This window comes from Hemibagrus wyckioides, linkage group LG01 (assembly GCF_019097595.1).
Source record: "Hemibagrus wyckioides isolate EC202008001 linkage group LG01, SWU_Hwy_1.0, whole genome shotgun sequence".
NCBI classification, from domain to species: domain Eukaryota; kingdom Metazoa; phylum Chordata; class Actinopteri; order Siluriformes; family Bagridae; genus Hemibagrus; species Hemibagrus wyckioides.
In genome coordinates, this window is record NC_080710.1 from 24,749,174 (window position 1) to 24,773,279 (window position 24,106).

The 24,106-nt window shown below is 37.8% G+C and overlaps 1 protein-coding gene across 3 annotated transcripts in view; it reads left to right on the forward strand.

The window, feature by feature from the left end:
- Nucleotides 1-24,106, forward strand: part of col15a1a (collagen, type XV, alpha 1a) — a 77,817-nt gene that overhangs the window by 14,663 nt on the left and 39,048 nt on the right. For all 3 annotated transcript variants that reach the window (XM_058387667.1, XM_058387675.1, XM_058387685.1), the window contains exons 3-4: nt 16,698-17,245; nt 23,982-24,056. In XM_058387667.1, the coding sequence (XP_058243650.1) occupies nt 16,698-17,245; nt 23,982-24,056 (623 nt within the window). The remainder of the gene's footprint in view (nt 1-16,697; nt 17,246-23,981; nt 24,057-24,106) is intronic.

Sequence of the window (24,106 nt, forward strand, 5' to 3'; positions counted from 1 at the left end):
GACATTTGAGAAGCAGTGAAGAACTTTGAAGGACAGTCCTGAGATCCTCGGACACCATGATTTGCGGTAAACTACAGGAAAATAAAGAGAATTATAATGAATGACCAGAATATCTGAAGAACTTTGATGGTCTACTAACGGTTTTGATGAGCAACAGTAGAAGAACAGCGAGGAACCACAGGCATATCTGAGAAACAATGATTAAATAAGGAAACATTTGTGGAACACTGAAGGACTGGGGAACACTTTATGAACTACAAGAACATCAAAGGAATATTGAATATTGCTAGTGAACCATTTGAGGAACATTAATGAACTTTTGAGGAAAAACTCTATAGTCTAAACTACGGGAACTTCTAAGAAGAAGTACAATTTTACAACTGATTTGATTTGGATTATTGCAGATCATTTTAATTCATTTGCTCTTTACCCAACCTACAGCCTTGTCTCTCTGCTCGTTAACATTTGTAAGAATTCCCAAATTCACACCAGACCTTAAAATCTCATCATCTCCTCTATGTCAACACTTTTTCCAAACATTGTTTAAAAAGCTTCACACTCAAGCTCAAAGTCCTGCAGCTGAAAGATTACATTATGGAGGCAATGAACCAAGGGTGCCAGCAATGTGTGTTAGCATTTCTTAAACCATGTGTTTAGGTATATGGCTTTACAGCTGCTCAAACACAGATGTAAGCCATCAAGGATCGTTTACACTTTATACACGGTCTATAAGGATGCTAATGTCTAATAGCCTAATATATTAATTGCCTCATTTATAAATACAGTTAACAGTAGGGTTTTTTTTCCACATTACATACTAAAAAATTAACACGATGTGAGGTTTAGCTACAGTGCTAAGAATCACAACTCACTATTCAGTTATTAATATCTTTCACTGGTTATTTGAATTGAATGGCTTTAATCCGATCCTAAATAACCCGAAACATGTAGCCTATAAATAATATCAGCTTGGACCTATGGTGAACATTCAGCGGAAGTTTCAGGAATAAAATGCTCAATGGTTGTAATAAATAACCAAAATGCTACTGTAAACATTTAAATAGCGAAAAGATTTGAATAGATGATGTTCAGAGAGGTCTGTGAGATTTATTTTACAGTAAATAGGCTTCTTGTCTGCAAAATGCCTGATAAATGCTTGCTTGTGTAAGAAGTCTAAAGCATTGAGACCTTTACTAGATTATTCCACAAAGATTACTTTGCATGACTTCAGTAGTGCTGTTTCAATGAAAAAGCTTAATACATGGAATATTATTAATTATATATATTAATATGATGCACATTCTCATGTTATGTAAATTTTTAAAGCAGGAGGATAGTCTGGGCACCACTCCAACAGGTTAGCTCTACTGGGAATACAAGTGTATTTATATTAGATATAAATAGAACTGCATGTTTTTCTGTATATGTTTGTTCATCATGTTAGAACTGTTTATATATAGAGGAAGTTATAAGCACTGTATAGACTGTAGAAAGTCAGCAGTGTTACACGTTTAAAGTACCATTGGAAGGGTAGAACCGTGAGTCTAGAAAATTCCCAGAACTCTCTTTCTCTCTCTCCATTCTTAGCTGCCTGAGTGACAGCAGATTTCTCTGTTCTGCCCTCTAGACCTCTAGTTCTTGGCACCAAACTCACACATATAAAAAGTTTTATTTATTTTCTTTTCTCTAGACAAAAAGTGAAAGGTCAGCTTTCCCTGTGCGATATTTGTACATTCTTTTAATGGCATTTCTCTTTTAACTAATATGTGTAGATCTCAAGATCATTGTCATTATGTATATGTATTTGGTAACCTCAAGAAACATTTTTCCCTTTAATGTGTCTTTCGTTTACATCCACACCCATTAGTTTTGGGCCATCTCAACTCCTTAGTCAATCCTGGAATATGCCGATGTATTGTATGATATATAATGTGTAGCTTACAACCTGTGAGATTTTATATCTATAAAGCCATGGCCACTTGCTGAAAGAAAACATAGAAATACTTCATAAAGTACTCCATCACATTGTTTAATAAAGCAGAGTAGTTATTACTCTGAGTAGTTAAATTACATTAAGGCTGATCATACCTAATCTTTGGTGCACAATAAGACAGTCATGTGTCACAGAATTCAATGCATTAAACAAACTCAAGTATGCGCTTAAACTCCAAGACAGTATTGGCATATTACTTCAGGTCTGAACTTCCAGCCTATTTTATTAAGACACACATTTTGACATTGTAATGTAATACAGGATATGACATAAAACCTCACGTACCATTGGAATACAGAGGCTGTGAAGAAGAACCAGCCGTGTTTCCTAAGATTTCTGGATGAGACACAAGAATGTGCTGAGGAAGAGCTTCTCTTTCACTCCCTATAGCATGTGTGAGTGTGAAGGAAGATAAGAATTTCTAACAGTTTTGCCCAGTTTTGAAAACTAAAAGAGCCCAAAGAGTTCCAGTTGGTTAAGGTTAGCGTTAGGAGGCATGTGTTGGCATAACATTAATAAGCTACAGTAATCATTATGTCAGTGGAAAGCCCTCACAAGGATAGTAAGACATGTGTTTTTGCTCTAGTGTGTGTGTGTGTGTCTGTGTGTGTGTCTTGTGACCCTTTTGCCTTAGATTGTTGGCCCACAGCCAGTGAGCTGTTGATGTTACACACTCCCAGTCACCATCACCATTTACAGCATTGAAAGAGGAAGATGTTTGTCTCATTAAGTGATTTGTTGCACATGTTTGATTAAAGGCTGGTTTTGTTTAGTAACATTTAAGGTTCTCGATGGGTCCTTTTACAGCAATTAGTCTGAATCAGAGCACAACTGGTGCTTCCTGGTTTCATTTTTGGAAATCACTTAGAACGGGACTGAGACCACATTGCTCAGACTGTCCCGGGCTGGTTAGTTCGGTCAGCACCTGAGTGTGACCAAAGAGTGTTCAGGGTTATCAGGGTTTGATTCAAATGAACTAAATTCTGTATACTTAAAAGTAACATTTAATTGAAATGAACTTTGGTTCCTGGAGAGGACAGAGCATAGCTAAGTAGCTTAATATATGGCTGTGTCACTTAAAAAATAAATAAAGAGCTACAAAAAGAGCACCCTACTGTAGATGTGCAGAAAAAGCTAGAGCTCTGGGTGATTAGCTTGTATCTGCTTTACTACACTGTCAGTTGTTGTAATAGGTAGTTTAGTTGGTAGTTCAAAACAAGGAAAGTTAATCATCCTTGGATTATGTATAACAATGCGATTTAATCATCTCCATGATAAACGTAATACCTGCTTTCCTGCTGGGATTGGCACTAAATGATGTGTGTAATGTTGCAGAGGCATTTGCAAAGCTTTGGAATAATATATATACAAATGGTAGATACACAACATGTACACAACACAAGAGTGTATTGTATATGTAGAGGTGTAATATGTTTATATGAGATGGACTTAATGAGATGGGGTATGATGTGGCTGCATATTAATACCGTGACTATACACAGGGCTCCAAGATGAATTTGCAGCAGCATGCACACTCCACCCGTGTGAAAAACACACAATTATTCAGGATATTTTGAAATATTTCACAGAGATGAAAAGCCTATTCATCTGTCGAAGCGGAATCTTCCTCGTTTGTACCTTTTGTGCTGTTTTGTTCTGTTTGCTCTACTTTAGTGTGTGGGCTAATTATATCCGCTGCCTATTAAATGCATTTAAAGTTTATTCAAGCTCAGACTGTTTGAAAGTGCTGAACTTTATGCAGCTCCACATTCAGCTCCGTTTAGCTCTATAGCGTTAGGGTTATTAGGTTATTAATCCTTGTCATTATTTTCCCCTATAAACATGAAGAAGCCAAGCAGGCGTCATTGGCTACTGTAGGTTATGACCTCACTTTTCACCTATAACAGACCTGACTCAGGTCAAATGAATTAGGTCAGGAGCCTGTAATATAAGTAGGCACAGATGTGCATTAACAAGCCCCGAAACGACCTTCACTCAGCACCACCTCATGCAAGTTAATGCGCTTCGTCGAACCCCACAAAACCTGCATTGTTTTGCTTCAATACGTTTTACCTATATAACAGTAGCTAGTTAATATAATTGTACCATTTTATTGTTTTTTTTTGCCAGAAGGAGCCAACTTGAATGAATTAATATTTATGTAAACAATGAGAAACATTATGGCAAGCCATATTTTTGTGCGTACAGGTAGTCAAACATTTATTACACTTTTCTCATGCTTGCAGATTCATCATAAATAAAGCCATGTGAAAAGTTACAAAGGGTAAGGTTAGAGACAGAGTTAGCATTGGTACTTTTCTTAAAACCTTTCTGTATGAAATTGAACAAAATCCAACATCGCCCTCGCAGATTCTTAAGACTCGGTTCCCTTTGTCACCTCCTTCTTTAATGCCAACTTTCACTGCCTTTAATGCCAACTTTCTTCTTCTTTATCATGAATATGATCTGTGTATTTGTCTATATAATTCTTTCTTTTAATTCTGAGGTTGTACTTTCTTTCCTGCTGTGATCTTTTCATAGACAGTTGGCCCAAAGCCAGTGGGTCGTTAAATGCTCTCAGTCAAGGAAGTACAGTAATAAAAATGTCCTGTGTCACACATTAATGTTGCATTATCTGAAGTGTGAACTGAAACTTTGTATATGTATATAAGATCAGTGTCTCCTTTTTATTATAATAATTTGTTTGGTGGATAAACCAGTATAATGATTCACAAGCCTTATTATTTAGAGTTTGTTTTACTTTAACCACAATAGAATACTTTTAATACCCATAGTGTTACATGTACCTATCTGTTTGGTTGCAGTGGTCAAAAATCTGTTTTGGGTCAAAACACGCCAACTTTAAGAATACATATATTCAACTAAAACAACATGGAAATGTTTTCATTTATTTCTAACCTTGCCTAGCCATCATCCTGGAAAGATCATATTGGCTAAGGAGCCAGTTGTGGTAACAAATGTAGTGGTAAAAGCAGTCAGTCAGCCTAAAGGTATGTAAAACCTTGCTAGCTAATCAAGATTTAAGTAAATAACGAAATGGATGAATCAGATGCTGAATGTCCACAATGCTCCTTTGCTGAAATGGCAGTGGAATCTTCAAATGTGATTTTCTCCTTTTTGATTTTAAGGGTAAGCAGACTTCAACATTGTTATGATTGAGATGCTTACAAAGGATAAACGAAATTCAGCTCAGGAAAGTCTGTAGTTTTCAGAATAATGTCATTTTCCCAGAGTTTTCCTAGTCTACCACACATGTAGTATATGCTGTTTTCTGCAAGCATTCTTCTCAAGCATTGTAGAAGTTAAATAATGAGAGAAAGGAGGATGTGAGTTGGGACTACAGCATTTCAAAGGTTTCCACTCCCAAATTCTACCACTGATTGTGAGGTTACTGCATCACAATACAGAGTGTGTACCCACATGCTCACGCCATTTCCTCTTGTGGTTTCACACTAGTGTGTGTACAAACTGAGGGGTTGTATTGAAGCGTGCCTGTTCTCTCTTCAAATATCCTGTGGTTTGTAATCTGCTGTTTACTTGTTGTTCAAACAATTGACGGATGCTTATTAAAGAATGGATTAGATTACCTTTTGACGATCAACAGATAACTTTACAGCCTATACCGATTAGATAGAGTGATAGCAAAGCTGTAAACTCATGTTGTAAAGATGTTTAGCATGAGATAGGACCAAATTTGTGTTGAAGCAGCTATACTGGGAACTATTTTAATTTACAATGCTTAGGGGATGTATAACTAAAACTTATTGAAAGTTTACTTTGTTCTGGAAACAGGGCCATTCAAACAATCTGGGTTCCTGGGTTTTATTTTTTTCTCCAAGTACATACATAGGCATCACACAAAGTGTTTAAGTAGACCACCTGAAAAAAGATCACTGTATTGGAAACATTAAGCAAATGACACAATAAAATACTAATAGCTTATATTTCAGATTCCCAAATAGTGCAAACATCAAATATATTGACCACACATATAAGATGTTTAAATGACACGTATTTGGTTCTGAATAAGAAGCTTTGTGCAAGTTATGTAAAATAAATAAATAATTAATTAAAATTAATAAAAAATGAAACATTGTGTAACTATGCAAAAATGAATTATTCTTTTTTAAATTAGACATTTTAGTCCTGTTTGTATTCAATTCAGGTCAAACAAAAAAGATAAATCTTCCAAATGTTTAAAAAAAATACCCTCAATATCATTTAATCTTTAGTAACTTTAGAATTTACTATGTTCCAGCATGCATTGTTTCTAGTATCTCACCCAAGCCCTATTCCAAAGAGCGTTTTTTCTAAACCAAAGGACAGTACAATCAGAGAACTTTGCAATTGCTGACTGTGGACACAGTTTGTTTTCTTTGACCTAAGTGACTTTTTGACCACTAGCATGCTCTGGCTTCCTTAATAAAAATACATGAAAATCACAGAGAATTTTACATCCCAGTACTGAGGCTTCATTGAGCTCTGAGCTGGTAAAGAGAGTAACTTGCAAAAGGTATAAAACCACAGAAATGCCGGCCTGCAAGCTTGTCAGGGATTGAGTGGGTTTTAAATGAAAGCACTGAGTGTGTATTAAGACATGCATTTAAGCAGAATCATAGCTTGTACATAATCTTAATGGGGATTCAGAGTGTACTCTAATATATCTAATAACTTTAATATAATAAGGCTGTATGGCTCCTCAACCAGCTGGACACAGTACGCAAACAATTTATCTGCAGTATGTGCTGTAAAATACCGTATATATGACATATTATATAGCCAGAGTAATAACATACACTCACAATGCTTGAGTTTTTCTTTCACTTAATACATCTGATGGTTATTTTGTTGATGTTTAGTTGATTTTCTTTCATTTCTCTGTAATCTTTTAGGGGATACGATCAGTAGGTAAGGCGACTTTTTAGTTTGTGACACCTTCAAGGACTTAAAAGGTCTTAAAAATTACTCTTAACAGATGTGACAGCAAGAATGAGGTCTATCACTGTAATCTATCTGTAGCTATGTACCATTTACATTGAATTATATTGTATTTTGACACCTAGCAGTTTGAATCCAGCTAGTTTGTATTGTCATAGTTATCATCCTAGCTAACCTAGCTAAAATGATAAATGTTAAAGTAGACATAGTTAAAGTAGTCGTAGAGGTTTTCCCATATTTCTTGGTTCATTGGTGAAACGATCACCATGATTTATTTTTCTTTCCTGAATATTTCTTGTATTTTTATGTTCACAATTTCAAGTAAATGTAATCAACTTCAGTGTTGTTTCAATGAGTAATTGTGAGAATTTGTGACTTTTTCTGCATCTGTAAACCCTGGAGCTGCCCAGGGCCATGAAGGAATTCAGGGTAGCAGGGTAATTTCAAATACATTGTATTTTAGAACTAATCCAGAAAACCAAGTGTGCAAGGACATTACATGTGTCAGAACACACGTGTAGTCAAATCATTTCGGAAATAAACAATGACTTTGATGTATTATTTATACCATGCACTTTGTTTTAGATCAAAGTCTATCAGTGGGGTCGGGACAGATGTTTTGCCAAGATTTTACCAGATGTAGACAGGAAGTGGAAGTGAATGGTTAATTGTTTCTCTCTGGATTTGCAGTGGGTGGGTCATAATTGGCCAGCTGTTTAACCAAAAACAGCTAGGTCACAAAATGTTGAGTCTGATTTGGCTGCATTTCTCAATGTCCTGAAACTGAGGTCACTTTATAACACAAACCAGGACACATCGCAATACACTAAGGATGGGCAGTTTTCGGTGTAAGAACATTGTACTGCCCTGTGCACTGCTTTCACTGATGTAGCATAGCATGCCAAGTCATGATGAGGTGAATCAGGTGTGATCTGTGTAATACTTTGGTTAAAAGAGCACAATCTTTTATAAAATGACAAACACTTGTGTGCTTCTCATGGTTAGCTCTCTGACCTAGATTGGATACTTTTTCTCTTTTCTGGCATACACGATAAACTCGATCCTTTTTTTTTTTTTAATGAAACGCTGTATCCTATCACCAGTGAGCTGTTTACAAATCAAGGAGATACATTAGATTTTTGTATTGGTCATCACAGTGTATGAGTCAGCCTGATTTCATGAGAGCTCGCTCTGAAAAAGGATCGCACGACACCTTCGGAAGTCATGCAGAGTGCTCTTTGGGCTGAAGCTGCATTTTCTTTTCGAGAATAAATGCCTTTGCTCTTTTCCCATGACAGATTCAACCCACAGTTAGGAATTTACTGTAGTCTCGGCTTTTCTGTTTTCTGTTTCTTTATTCTCTGCAGTCACTGTTCTAGTCCTTAACAGAATGCACACATTTTCCTTTAAAAAAAAATCTGCACCCTAAAGCCTCATTGGTAATGCTCTTAATAAACCTCTTGACCCCTTGCGTGCATGTTACACACAGACTTTTGTGTTACATAACAACACAGACTCACAGAGACATTCATAGTTTAGATTAGATTTGTGCTGGAATTTAATGACAACAGGGAGTGGTTCACACTGACCAGCACTTTTTAACCCAATATCCTTTGCAGTGATATGTCATAGATGACACAGTGATAAGTTTAATCTTTCAGCACAGGAGCACAGGCCTTCATCGGCTTTAATCCCTTTCTGACACAGGAATAAAGTAAAACACACAGTCCCCTATTACCCAGACATCCCATTACTCCACTAGGACAGGCACTGACTCCTTAGATGTGGACTCTCCTACACATTGCCTCATTTGGCAAATAGAAGTTCTCAGTGTGTGACGATGACACACTTGGACTGTCTCACACACTCTCCATCTCTCTCTCTCTTACACTCTCCCTCAAGCACTCTCTCTCACACAAAACCTCCCTGTCCATTAAAAACCGCAGCTCCTCCTTATAAGCTCGATGACTCATATGGATGATGCAGTTCACTGTAATAACTTAAGGTTCATTTAATGACTGGGAAATTAAGGAGATTCATAGATAATTTTCAATATATCAGGTTACTAAATTCTCAGGCCTGTTCAGTTCTCATGGTGTCTCACTGACCTACAAGAGCTTCTGTCTTTCACAGCTGTTCAGAAGAGAGCTGGCTGCATTTTACATGTGGCTGAAATGGGCATTTCGTTACGTGTGTAGCAGTCTGGGAAATCCGGTCAGATGTTGCTGTGGCCAATTTCACAGTGGCAAAGAGCCAAAAAGAATGATTTACTGCCTGTAATTAACTTTGACTTGTAAGAACGATATTGTAAGGATATTTCCCCAAAACATGCAAACATTTTTATTTAATTTTAATTATAATCTTCCCTAGGCTACCTGCAAAAATGTACTGACTAAGGAGGCATTTTAACAAACACGGTTAATATCACACTTTAATCAGGTTGTTGGCTATGTGCAGAAGCAAAAAAGACAGAAATCAGATCAATAATCAATCAATAATCAATTATCAGATAATAAATGGCAAACTGGCACATGCAGGATTCACTTCAGTGTTTTCTCTTTTGGCAGCATCCAGTATATATATATATATATACAATATTATAAAGTTGTCAGGAAAGTTATATAGTTTCAGAAGTATATATGATAGTAAAGGTCATGCTATCACACATTTTATTTCAACCCAAACTTTTACATCTTCAAAATGAACAGATTTAAACGTATTCATCTATCTAATTATCGAGAGAACAAAGTACAAAATCAGTATTCAATATGTCAGTCAGTGGGTTACAAATGCATGAGGTACAGAACTTAACAAAATCCCCGATTTCTAAGATAACAGTGAAGTAAATACCACATACTTTTGTAAATTGGTCTGAGTGTTGAGTAGCTGCTACACACTGCTATGCATTAAATCCATGGGTTAAGTGGATTGTTTATTACTTTATGTTTTTAATATATTCTTGTCATAGTTTTGCTAATCGAACACTTTCCAATTACAATCAAAGTACTTCTAAGGAGGGACAGTATTTTCTACTTTTGTGAGACCGATTATAATAATAGTTTGCTTTGTAATTCACATTTTAATCACAAACATTCAGGGTATTTTTTCATGGCAAAATGTAATACAAGAAAGTAAGGAACAGTGTGAGGAGGAACAGACTGAAGTAGAAAACGTTTTTGTAGCCAACTGGAATGTGGCGATGAGTGAAATTTATTGGCAATAAAACCACTAAGTTCTGTGTATTAATCAGTTGTATGACTATGATAGTATGTCATTTATAGTGGAAAACTATCTCCGTTCTCGACAGAGGTCTTTCAGAAGCACATGCTTATAGTTTAAGAAATGACAGCAGAGAGCAGTTCAGGTCTTTCCTTATTAAAGTTTGTTGAGTCTTATATGCATGCTTATATATTATCCACTCTCTAAATAACTTTAAATAAATAACTGTCATAATAGAAAGATATTTTAACTTTTTATTATCTTGAGCTTTAAAAAGCTCATCCTGGGACTGATGCTGCACTGTTTCAGTAATTCCTGCTAATGTTGATGTATACAACATATATTAACCGATAAATTTCTTTATTTTATTGGGACCTACTATGCATCTAGACCTAAGCAGTATGTAAAAATAGAAAAAAGTCTACTTCATGTCATCTAGTATTCTCTTTGGCCATGTTTTGTCATGTAAACATATATGAAATGACATATATCATCTAATTTTTCATAATATTAATATGAACATATTAACCACCCAAACATCCTTTTGGAATAAATAACCTTTATAAAGATACATATGCTTAAAAAAAATAATTTAAGTATTTACTTTTTGTTTTATTTGGGGACAGATTCCATTTAAACATTAGTGGTTTAGCATAGTTGAGGCTTGTGCTCTGGTCACACACTTCCTGTGGCAGCAAGTGCTTGGTTTCTTCCTTGCCACACAGTGCCTTGTATTCTTCACGATCCATCTCATTCAGCAGGAAAGCTGTAGCATGGCTGCAGACAAATACTGTAATTTGGTTTGTAGATACCAATGATCCATTCATTTTCATGGTTGGAATACACTCTCTATGGGAAGTCTGTTTGTCACAGGGTGCCATGTGTTAACACCCAGGGACAACTTGAAGTAGCAAATCTACATTTAGGTTTGTGATGCTCTTATCCAGAGCAATTTAATCTAACTTTTATACAACTGAGGTTTAGCTCAGAGGCCCAACAGTGGCAGCTTGGTGGACCTAGGATTCAAGCTCACAACCTTCCAATCTGTAGTCCAACACATCAACACATTAACCACCAAGCTACCACTTCCCCAAGAGCCAGTTGCTAGCAAGTTTTGGTATGTGGGAGGAAACTGGAGAACTCAGAGGATACCAATACAGACACAGGAAAAATCAATGCGATTTATAATCACTCTGAACTGGGGTTTCTGTGTTTGAAACTTGCCTATTTAAGATCACATGCATTGATCATCTGTTGTGTTAAGACTGATTAAATTTCCCCTGAATTCTCTCTCTCTCTCTCTCTTTCTCTCTCTTTCTCTCACTCTCTTTCTCTCTCCCCTTCAAACACATACACACACACACCTAAAAAGGACAATTTTTTAACGTTTTTTGAGAGTTTCAAGTTCTTAATCATGCTATGTACCTCGAGTATCATACATGGAAAAGAAAAATGCTGCATTTGCTTTTAGTTCATTCAAACTACATAAAGATTACAGTTGTATTCACACATTTATGCAGTTTGTAACTTGATTGGATTAATTTGTAAATTGATTCATTACAAATGAAAGTAAGTCACCTAGTTTTACATTTAGTACACCACTACTTGTATTTAAAATGAAGTGTTATGGATGTGTCAGTAAAGCTTAAATAAATTCAGCATATTTGCAGATGTTTCGCTCTGTGTAATAACTTGACATGATCGTGAACTTTAGGCTGTGCGAATCTACAATCTGGGCTAGAAAAAAATCAGCCCCAGCCTTTAAATTATACTTCAAGTATGCGCTTTTTTAACCTAGAATAAATATTTATATATCACTGGGGAAACAAATGTGCAGACATATAATTATGACACATAGTGACACAGACATCTGTGACATAGCGTAATACATTTTATCTGCTCTATTTGAACTTTGTTATAGTTGGCAACTGAAGAAATTGTACACTGTAATCGGTAAAGCCTGTGCCAGAAAGAATTAAATGACACGACCGTTTCCGACTGTCTTATTTGTGCAACATTTGGCTGGAATACTGCTTCATCTCTAATCTGAAAGTAAAAAAAAAAGAATGCAGTGTAATGTTTGAAAATACAGTCCTGCTGTAGCTGAACAGTTAATGGCATAATTTAGTCTATAAATATGTCATCCACCCAGACTCAAAGGACGGCTCTTTTTCCAGAGCTGCATCTGGTTATAAGATGTTTGCTGATTGTGTTGGTCTCTAGATGTTTGGGGAGTGCATTCTCAGTGGCCTGCACATACTTAGCTGTGGTAGTTCATTCTCTTAGCTGAAACTCTAAGCAGGGACCAATTAGGGCAGTGTCTGCACTGGAGCCTGTGGGTATACAATACATGGCAGTGAACCTGATGTATTAAGTAATTCTGGCTTGAAAGGTACACATACACACAAAGTTTAAAACATGGTGACTCAAATGTAGACCACCGTGAGAGTTTACCTCCTAAAATAAGATTACTAAAGTAATATGATAAGATAAGGAGCATGTTACTATATTTTTGCACAAACTAATGGTCTTCATACACATTTTGTTGACATTACATTTGCCAAATTCAAAAGCAACGTTTACCCTGAAAATACTGTCAGACTACACAATCTTTCCTTCCTGTCTCAGTGCTACACTGGTATGTGAATTCATACCGTCTGTTCTTCCATCGTGGCTTTTCACTGGTGTACAAGGGCTCACAAATATTGTCCTGGCTACGAAGTACATGTAACACACCAACTACAGTCAGAGAATGATTTGATAATTTAGTCCCTGTACTAGCAACCCAAATCCTTTATGAGCTGAAGATCTACAGCTTCTTAAACATAGATTTTTTGGGAAGGTGATGAGTACAATTATATACTTATGAAGCTAACATCATTTATTATGAATCCTATTATACCCCGTGTACCTCAGTAGAGAACTTATTCACTGAAACTAAGGATGATATGATAGGGAAGGTTCCAATAGTGATGAATGTTTGGAGTTTAGGGGGTTAATCAGGGATGTGGTAGCTTTGTGGTTAAGATGTTGGCTTACTGATCAGAGGATTGCGAGTTTGAATCCCAGGTCCAGCAAGCTGCCTTTGAGCAAGGCCCTTAACCCTCAGATGTATAAAGTGAGGTAATTTGTAAGCCACTCTTGTTAAGGGTGCTAATGTTATATTCTTTATTTTCCACCAACCCCAGGACATTTTGAAGACTCTGAACTATGGATGTGCATGTGCATATATAAATGCAAATGTTTCTTTTTATTACACCCACATTTAAGACCAACTACATAAGTAATTGCAGTCTCTTGAAGACGTTAGGCCTAGTGTAGCAAATATATTCAGGACTTCAGATATACTGATCATTGTATTCTGAGGAGGTCTACTGTGGTAAAGCCATCTAACAGCTACAATAGAGTCAGCACATGGACCTGTGATCCATTTTACTGCACTAGCAGCCATATCAAGCCTATAATATGTACATAATCCCTCCTTCTCCTCCCACCGAAAACAACTGTAAACTCAAACCATTCATCTGAAGGACCACAATTGTCCATTCCATCCTCTTGCCTATTCAGGTAATAAGCAACAGCTGGATCAGCAAAGACTTTTTTATTTTTTTTGTTCCATTGCGTAAATCTGCTCGTGCAGAATGATTGCTCCCAAACGTCTCCCTATTCACGCTGGACAGTTTTTTGGAATAATTCAAGATTACCGTAACATGACGGTAAAGGAAATGTCTATAAAGCCTTAATTAAGGAGTAAAGGTTTTGTATGGTAGCAAACTTTTGAATCATGAGCTAGAATCCAGAAAGAAATCTTTTACACAACAAAACACCCAGTTACTCCAGCATGTTAACTGGTTTTATATGTGTAATAGTCTAGTCACTCTAATTGCAATATGAATCTCTGTAGAAATGACAGTATAACAGAATCATCAGATGTTATAGTACAAGTTAAAAGAATTTCTAAACTAATTGGATGTAAAAGTTTAAATTCTCTTTGCACAACATTATAGTCCCATTTTCCAGAGCAAGAGGGTTAAGACTTCTTTTAGCAAAAACTATTTTGATCAAAGATACAGCCACATTTAATTTTTTAATATTTTTTTACTTTTTTATTACCTAGAACACTGGTAAGGGGGTGCAAACCTTTGCACTCAACTGTAATGCAAATTGTAAAATATTTTCATAAGCTTGCCTGCACTTTTCTTCTTAATCATCCCAGCAAGACGATATTTTGCAGCCAAGTGTAGCTTATTTTGTTTAAACAGACGTGTAGGTCAGTGTTCTATCTGGGAACCTGGCAAGAGAGAAAAGCTGCTGTCCAACAACCATTTGATATTTTGCCTACAAAAACCTCCTCAGGCATGAAGTTATTGTTCACTCTTTCACAGCTGCATGAGGAAGTAACTTTCTATTTTACTCACAGGAATCAAGGTCTAATCAAGGTATGATCAGACCCATGGAGGCTCATTGACCTGCCAAGAAGTGATAATGCCCCACACATCTGCCTTGGTTTACATAATAGAGTTGCTCCACAGTCTGAAGGCCAGAGTTGCTGTGCAGTGTTAGAAGGTTGAAATTGGCTATTGGCCATCAAGTTTGTAGCTTGACGAATATGAAGCTAGACATTACACTGGTTATGCCAGTAATAAGATCGTGTGCTTTATGATCTCACTGCCACTCCCTGTAATGTAATCTATCTCAGCGCTGCAGTTGTGTAAATGTATATTAAGTGGTATGTAAATCATTAATCAGTGCATGAGTTGAAATATGTTTGCACACAGAGAGTGTGATTAAACACAGCACATCACGCAAACATGTGTAATGATGTTGGACCACAAAGTTGCCTGGAAATGTTAAAAACATCCTGATAATGATCTGGCAGCAGATTGAAGTCAGAATGGGGGAATTCCTTTTCGATTCCAGTCCAGAATAGACAGATATTGCAGGCCTGTACTTTAGCCTGTAGCTTTTCCTTTTTATATTTTGGCTCAGCAAGTCTTCCTGGCCAGCAGCAGTGGGATCTCATGACTCCATGTTTGATCCTGAGCTTGGATTGCTTTCTGTGCATTTTCTCGCTGTACCTGGTTGGGTTTCTGCATGAGTAAGGTGGATTGGCTATACTAAATTAGCCCACTTTAGTTTGAATGACTTTGTGTATAACTGCCTTGCAAAAAGTGCTCCCCAGGATAGTCTCTGGATCAACAATGAACCTGACCAGGATAAAGTGCTTAGTGAAAATGAATGAATGAATGAATGAATGAATGAGATATTTATTGTTACTGCTGTCTTCAGTGGACCACAACATGAATAAGAGATGGTGCAAATACCATCGCCAGACCAAAACACAGAGCATGTGTTTAGAATATCATTGAGATTTTATCAATAAAGCTGTATTCTCAGAGTAAAATGAAACTGCTGAGAGCGGATATGAATTTTCGTACCAGTGACAGAGAAAACACAAACAAAAATACAATATGCAAGGAGTATTATGATAGACAGTCATAACAATTGTCCTCAATCCATTTCTTTTAAATCCATGAAAACGTTAGCATATTGTGCTTCTCGGGCTCATGCGAGGAAGGCATCTCAGGAAAGCATCTCAGAAGGAAGGCATCTCAGATATGATATCTATGGCATGGTTCAGAGCTGTTATATAGTAGCCCCTCTTAGCAGCACTTCTCATATTAATAGCTCCTCAGTCCCAGCATGAATAATCCCATCCAGATGATCCCACCACACACAGTCCTCTTCAGCATTAATAAGGAACGTATGTGTGAGGTTGGAATACTAAGAGAGATGAAGAGTTTGGGGTGAGCCACTGTATCGAGGTTTTGTTAGATCTGGCCTGATCCTGCTGAGCTAACACAAGATGAGTCCAAAACTCTACAACAGAGTCCAGTCTGATAAAAGAGGGGGGCAGATGCTAATGCTTTGAGAAAATGATGAATGGGTCAAAGTAGGAAGGACTTTTCTCCAAAAGAAGCAGATTAATGTGGCTCAGAGTCAAGACATATAGAGACCTGCAAAGTTTCCTTGTACACATGTGGGAGAAGACATTTATAAGTAGGAGTTTTTGGCCCAAATCACAGCTGGGTATTTGGCTCGTTATTCATTTTGCCTCAAAAAAGAATGCTACACTTACCAGACTGCTGCTTTTCACACCTTATTCTTAAAAAAAGAATGCTTTTGCACTACAATTTAACATCTGTAATTCTACATTCACCGTCTTGTAATACAGATTCTGCCATTTCTTTTTTATGTAGTTTATATACTCTGTACAGTATTTTATAGTTCTTATTTTATTAATAGCCAATAGGAAGTACAGAGTAAGAATTTTTTTGTGAAAGAATAATACCAACTTGTGAAATTTGCATAAATTCTTAAGATTAGGCATGCTGACCCCATCTCTGTAATTAAACGTAGCCTTCATAAATACTCAAACAGCTTGATTATTATATACAAGTGATGTATACCCACTTAAGTTTTTAAAGTAATATTTTTTTTCATTATTTTCTTCTTCTTTCCTCAGAGAGGGGCTCTAGTAGCCAGCTGGATCTGACGGAGCTCATCGGAGTTCCTCTTCCTCCATCTGTCTCTTTCATTACTGGATTCGAGGGTTTTCCTGCATACAGCTTTGGTCCAGACGCCAACGTAGGCCGTCTCACACGTTCCTTCATTCCTGACCCCTTCTTTCACGACTTTGCTATCATTGTCACTGCTAAACCCACCACTCGCCATGGAGGAGTTCTGTTTGCCATCACCGATGCTCTACAGAAGATAGTGCACTTGGGTGTAGCACTGGCCCCAGTGGAGGACGGGTCACAGCAAGTGATTCTGTACTACACAGAACCAGGAGCCACACGCACTCAGGAGGCTGCTTCCTTTAAGATGGGGGACCTGACAGGCCGCTGGGCCAGATTCACGCTGGCTGTGCAGGGAGATGAGGTGAAGCTCTATATGGATTGTGAGGAGCACCACAGGGTTGCTTTCCACAGGAGCCAGAAAAGTCTTACGTTTGAGCCCAGCTCAGGCATCTTTGTGGGGAATGCAGGAGGAACCAGGCTGGAGAGGTTTGTGGTAAGTAAAGAAATATGTTTGTGTACTTCCTCTCTGTATAAGTAAATGTATTATATGCATGTGATCATATGTTTGTGCCCCTGCCCTGTGTATTTTATATCTAACAATGTGCTTGTCACTGCTTTATAATTATAATTTCCTTCAACTTCATTTGTACAGCTAGTTTATTAGAGACAATTATGAAAAGATTGTGTAGATTTCTGGCATGAGCATGCAATATAAAGAAAGACTGACATAAAAAAGTGATTTGTGGTTTCAGACATGTCCTTATGTTAGTACAAGTAGGTTGAGATCAATACAGTCTACAGGTTACTTGTTAGAAATCTTTAATTTACTGCAGCAAGTGTGTGGTTAAGTCCTTATTGAAGAAGATCTTCAGTATTCATTTGAAGACAGCAAGGGACTCTTCAGACATAGAGGAGTTCTTTCCACCACCTGGTTGCAGATGGCAGTTTTGATTCTTATTTTCCTTATATCTTAAGGGCTAATGGGTCAAATTGAGCCATAGGTGTGATATATTGGAGGGTTTTATAAGAGAATTCAAGTAGGCGGGGTCTGGTCCAGTTTTGGCTTTTGTTTATGAGCTTTCTTTATAGCAATACTGAAACCTTGAGTATTGAGCAATACACATTTTAACTCCCAAGGTTTCAAATGAACCTTTTTTCAACCTCTTGGATTTTTAATTTAGTTATCTGTGAATTCCCACCCACCAACCAGCTCTGCCCTGTCTCACAACAACTACCAGCTAGGGACAGTGAAGGCTAACACTTGCTTCCTCTGAGACATGTAAAGCCAGCCAGCTGCATCTTTTTAAAATGCTGCTCATGCTACATCACAGGGCAGGGTAACACACTGAGGAAAGAGCTGTCCACCCTCTTATACATGCATGAGCTCACAGACATCCACGATTATTTAGTGTTGACATGAGAGAGACTATGCCAGCTCACTCACCCAGATAGCATGGCCGGTTTTGCTCTCTTGGCTCCCAGCTAGGGATGACAGTGACATCATCAGGATTTATTTGTAATAGCCCTATGATGGGGTGAACCGTTTTCTATTGTGCCACATGGGAAGTCATTTAAATTAATTAATTAACAAATGACCATACTAATATAAATAAACAGATCAAACCAAATACCTACAATAATTGCTAAATAGCTAGCTACTCAGTGATAAGATCACATGACCTTATACATAAACTATTAACTTAGACTATATTGCCAAAAGTATTCGCTCACCCATCCAAATAATCAGAATCAGGTGTTCCAGTCACTTCCATGGCCACAGGTGTATAAAATCAAGCACCTAGGCATGCAGACTGTTTTTACAAACATTTGTGAAAGAATGGGTCGCTCTCAGGAGCTCAGTGAATTCCAGCGTGGAACTGTGATAGGATGCCACCTGTGCAACAAATCCAGTCGTGAAATTTCCTCACTCCTAAATATTCCACAGTCAACTGTCAGCTGTATTATAAGAACGTGGAAGTGTTTGGGAACGACAGCAACTCAGCCACGAAGTGGTAGGCCACGTAAACTGACGGAGCGGGGTCAGCGGATGCTGAGGCGCATAGTGCGAAGAGGTCGCCAACTTTCTGCAGAGTCAATCGCTACAGACCTCCAAACTTCATGTGGCCTTCAGATTAGCTCAAGAACAGTGCGCAGAGAGCTTCATGGAATGGGTTTCCATGGCCGAGCAGCTGCATCCAAGCCATACATCACCAAGTGGAATGCAAAGCGTCGGATGCAGTGGTGTAAAGCACGCCGCCACTGGACTCTAGAGCAGTGGAGACACATTCTCTGGAGTGACGAATCGAGCTTCTCCATCTGACAATCTGATGGACAAGTCTGGGTTTGACGGTTGCCAGGAGAACGGTACTTGTCTGACTGCATTGTGCCAAGTGTAAAGTTTGGTGGAGGGGGGATTATGGTGTGGGGTTGTTTTTTTAAGGAGCTGGGCTTGGCCCCTTAGTTCCATTGAAAGGAACTCTGAATGCTTCAGCATACCAAGACATTTTGGACAATTCCATGCTCCCAACTTTGTGGTAACAGTTTGGAGCTGGCCCCTTCCTCTTCCAACATGACTGTGCACCAGTGCACAAAGCAAGGTCCATAAAGACATGGATGACAGAGTGTGGTGTGGATGAACTTGACTGGCCTGCACTGGCCTGTGGATGAACTTGAGTCCTGACCTCAACCCGATAGAACACCTTTGGGATGAATTAGAGCGGAGACTGAGAGCCAGGCCTTCTCATCCAACATCAGTGTGTGACCTCACAAATGCGCTTCTGGAAGAATGGTCAAAAATTCCCATAAACACACTCCTAAACCTTGTGGACAGCCTTCCCAGAAGAGTTGAAGCTGTTATAGCTGCAAAGGGTGGACCGACGTCATATTGAACCCTATGGATTAGGAATGGGATGTCGCTTAAATTCATATGCGAGTCAAGGGAGGTGAGCGAATACTTTTGGCAATATAGTGTACATTATGTTTTGCTTCAAGCAGTTCTTTGTTATTTCAAGCTAAATTTGTTAATGATCTGATTTATTTTTTTTACAATATCTGATTCATGTTTTGATGCTGGAAACAGATACTGGATATTGGGTCTTTTTTTTGTGCCACATAATATTTCTATATCTATAAATGAATAGTAGATTTCTGGTAGGATGCTGTCAATTGTTAAAAACCGCAGCAGTGACAGTATATGCTTCTGTAGCATGTAGTGAAATTCAGATGCGCCTGTTGTTATACACTATAGTTAGTATTCATTCATGACACTATTAGATATTATTACTCTTTCTTTTGACTGATTTGATTGCTGTATGTAATTATTTCTCGTTTATGGTATCATAGATTAAACACTAAATGATCCATGCAGTAGGATGCATATTTAATGATAAGACTACATTAATAATAAACTGAAAAAGGAACTGATTGTTAATGTGGCAATGCAGGGTCTCTAGGCAGATATCTGTTCAGCAGTTGGATCATTGATCAATTATTGACAGATGTGGTGTATGAACTTCCAATAGCACAGCAGACTAATGGTAGGCCTGTCAACGTGGCAGTGTTATGTTATGTCAGCATTTCACTACTGCAGTGGGAGAGTGCTAGCTTTGGAAGTTGGAAGTCGGCTCTGAATGACTCACTGTATGGATGGCAGCCTGTCAGTTGGCCCCGATTCTCATGTTGACAACTAGTCTGAAAAATCTTGGCTCTTTGCCTTAAAATGCACAGCCTATCTGATTGTAAAACATATTCATCCTGAAGCAAAGATCAGGTAATTGAAGCTGTCTGTTAGATAGAAATTGACAAAACTGAAAAAGAAAATGAAAGAAGAGCAGTGCGAGTGTCTTCGTGTGCCTTTGTGAATAATTGGCTCGAAAGACCAACGTAAATAACGCCCTGGAAGCAGCAACTGAAGAAATGGCTCTAGCAAGCAGTACGTGGTTTGAGTGACTTCCAAACATTATGGTGACTGAATGTTTGCCAAATGTCAAGGATGAGAGAGCAGAGGGAAGAGAGATGGAGGAGGGAAGAGAAGTGAAGCTCTTAAAGATTTGACAAATTTACAGGATTTGGAATAAACTTATTGCTTAAGGTATTAAGCTTTTTTCTAAGGGAAGGATACATAGGAAAAGAGAGATGAAGCTCCTAGATTGACCAATTTATAGGATATGGAATACAATTGTATAAAGTCTAGGGGTATTATTGATGTATATCTTCACAAATGTTTTTCTTGATATGTTCTATAATACAAAACCACTTAGCAATATGCATAAATTAATTCATTATTTGCATATATTGTGGATATCTTTAAAGAAAGTCTACAGTCTCTTTTCTGGGTGCATCTTGTTTTACTTTAGCTTTTTTTTTTTGAGGGATGAATGCTGCATGCGGCACCAATAAACACTTCACTGCAAAGTTTAATTCTAAAAAGGTCGCTAGATTGTGTGGAATTAATTTAGAAAATCCTCAGGCCCACTGTTGGGAAACAAATAATCTTCAGTTGATAGTTATCATTTTATTTCATTACAATATGAGCTGATTTCTAGTCAGTTGGGAAGGTTTTACATAATGATTGTTTAGGAAAGTCAGTCCAATCTGGCAACCCAGTTTTCCAATTCCATAGATGTGCATGAGCTTTCACCAGTACCAACTATTCAATTATCAGTAATGGTAATGTTAAATATTACATTAAATAATGATATTCATCCAAAATTTCTCTCTAAAACTGAACATTACGTATCCATTTACATTCTTAGGCACATGCTTACAAATACTTGGAATTGCCAGATATTAACGCCAATATGCAGTTCATCCCAGCCAACACACATACACCAGATGTGTGCATATGTTTTGGCAACCTCTCCAGCTTTATAAGTACAATTACTGAGTACTGGGTGTCTTAGTTATTTAATCATTTCCTCATCATGATGCTGTGTTGAAGTATCTCCTCAGTTCCAGATCCTTCCATCTGTCCTGTACACTATATCATTTCAGTATGACGTCCTGGTACTGATTTACTCTCTAGTTTCTTCCTTGTTCTATTACAAAAATCTGAGGAGGTAAAAAAAAATCAACCAGACATACAATCTCAGGCAAGGTGATGGTCAGGACTGCCGACGTGTGTGGTCTGGCTCTTCTGGTCAGTGTGTGTACAACTAGAATTTGCAAATGCTGAGTGGACAAGAATGAATGAATGAGACAGTGAGGATGTCTTGCATTCCATTTTCTGACCACATACACACAAATATTTTCACACACTATCACTGCATATGAAGGTAAGCAGTAATTAAGTGATTAGATTTGGATTGGTGAATTTAAAAATCTAGCAAAATTCCAAACTATTGGTCACATATACAACCATACACAGTACAGCATGCAATGAGATGCTTTCTACATATAGCTGTGACATGAAAATAGAAAAAAAAATAGAATTTACAATAAAAAAGTAGAATTTAGCTATTCAAGTAGGAATGGGGAAATATATACAGAAAAAAATAAGTTCAAAAGCCTGCTTGTTGTCCCGGTTGATCAACCGAAATGGCCTACAGGAAGACTATCTATCTATCTATCTATCTATCTATCTATCTATCTATCTATCTATCTATCTATCTGTCTGTCTGTCTGTCTGTCTGTCTGTCTGTCTATCTATCTGTTGGTCTATTTATCTGTCTGTCTATCTATCTATCTATCTATCTATCTATCTATCTATCTATCTATCTATCTATCTATCTATCTATCTATCTATCTATCTATCTATCTGTCTGTCTGTCTGTCTGTCTATCTATCTATCTATCTATCTATCTATCTATCTATCTATCTATCTATCTATCTATCTATCTGTCTATCTGTCAGCCTGTTACTATATCTGCCTTTATATGTCAGATATCATAAATAATGTATATATCTGTCTTCACACTGTTTTTCATCAGTATTGTTGATCTTGACACAAACGATTTAACATAGCAGTAAGTGGCAGTGCACACTGAATGGTGAAACTAACAGCTACAAACTTTCTGGCCTGCCGAAGCAACGTGTCGCATTACTGCATCCCAATGCAGGACGGGTTTTGCATGGTCTATCTGAGTTTCCTCAGGTTTCTCCAGTTTCCTCCCACCTCCCAAAAACATGCTGGTAGGTGGATAGGCTAAACTGAATTGCGCTTCAATCCAGCACAACCTTGACTGGACCATGTAGCTACCAAAGACACAAATGTGGCTTGAATCTGTTTAGAAAGTGAGATTTCATGGTTTTCACTACATTCACATTCAGTCTGCATCAATTTTTGTTCCTGAAAAATATCCTGTGAAAAATCGGGTTTGAGTTGCCTGTTTGGGAAAAAAGCTGTGTGTTTACAATGCAGCTGTCTAAAATTATCTAAATGATAGCGCTCTATGTGGCTACCCTCTTAAACTAGAAATTCCTTACTCTTGTAACTACACACTTTTTTAATGACTTTCGTTGTAGGTACTGAACAACACGCTTTTTTTTAATATATATATATATATAATGAATGCTAACTGTGTAATAGGACAATTTGAGGTGGTTGAACTTGTATTTTTACATCCAGACATCCAGGTTGTATTTCAGATCTCAGTGGGAAATCCAGTTTACCTTCCATAAACATAAATTACATCTGTGATTGTGCAGAACTGGGATTTCCCCACAAGAACATTACAGCTCCTATTTGTGGGGTAGTTTTCCTTGAAAGAGGGAGATCATTTGTACCTTTAGTCACACCTGGTTCTGTTCCAGCTCTCTCCATACTTCTAGTCAGTCTCATGACCATAAGACTGCACTGCACAACAAAAAAAAGAAAAAAGAATAAATTACGCAGAAACTCATTTACTACATTGACATGTGGAGCTGATCTATTTGTTTACAGTCTCTCTCTGTCTCTCTGTCTCCCCCTCTCGCTATCTCTCTCCGTCTCTCTCTCTGTCTCCCCCTCTCACTATTGCTCTCTCTCTCTCTTTCTCTCTCTCTCTCTCTCTCTCTCTCTCTCTCTCTCTCTGTCTCTCTCTCTGTCTCCCCCTCTCGCTATCGCTCTCTCTCTCTCTCTCTCTCTCTGTCTCTCTCTCTCTCTGTCTCCCCCTCTCGCTATCGCTCTCTCTCTCTCTCTCTCTCTCTGTCTCCCCCTCTCGCTATCGCTCTCTCTCTCTCTCTCTCTCTCTCTCTCTCTCTCTGTCTCCCCCTCTAACTATTGCTCTCTCTCTCTCTCCCTCTCTCTGCAGGGATCTATCCAGCAATTGGTTTTGACTCCAGATCCCAGGGCACCGGATGAGCAGTGTGAGGAGGATGACCCCTATGTAAGTGCTCTCTGGAACACATGTTTGTGTTATTGTCTCTCACATGCACT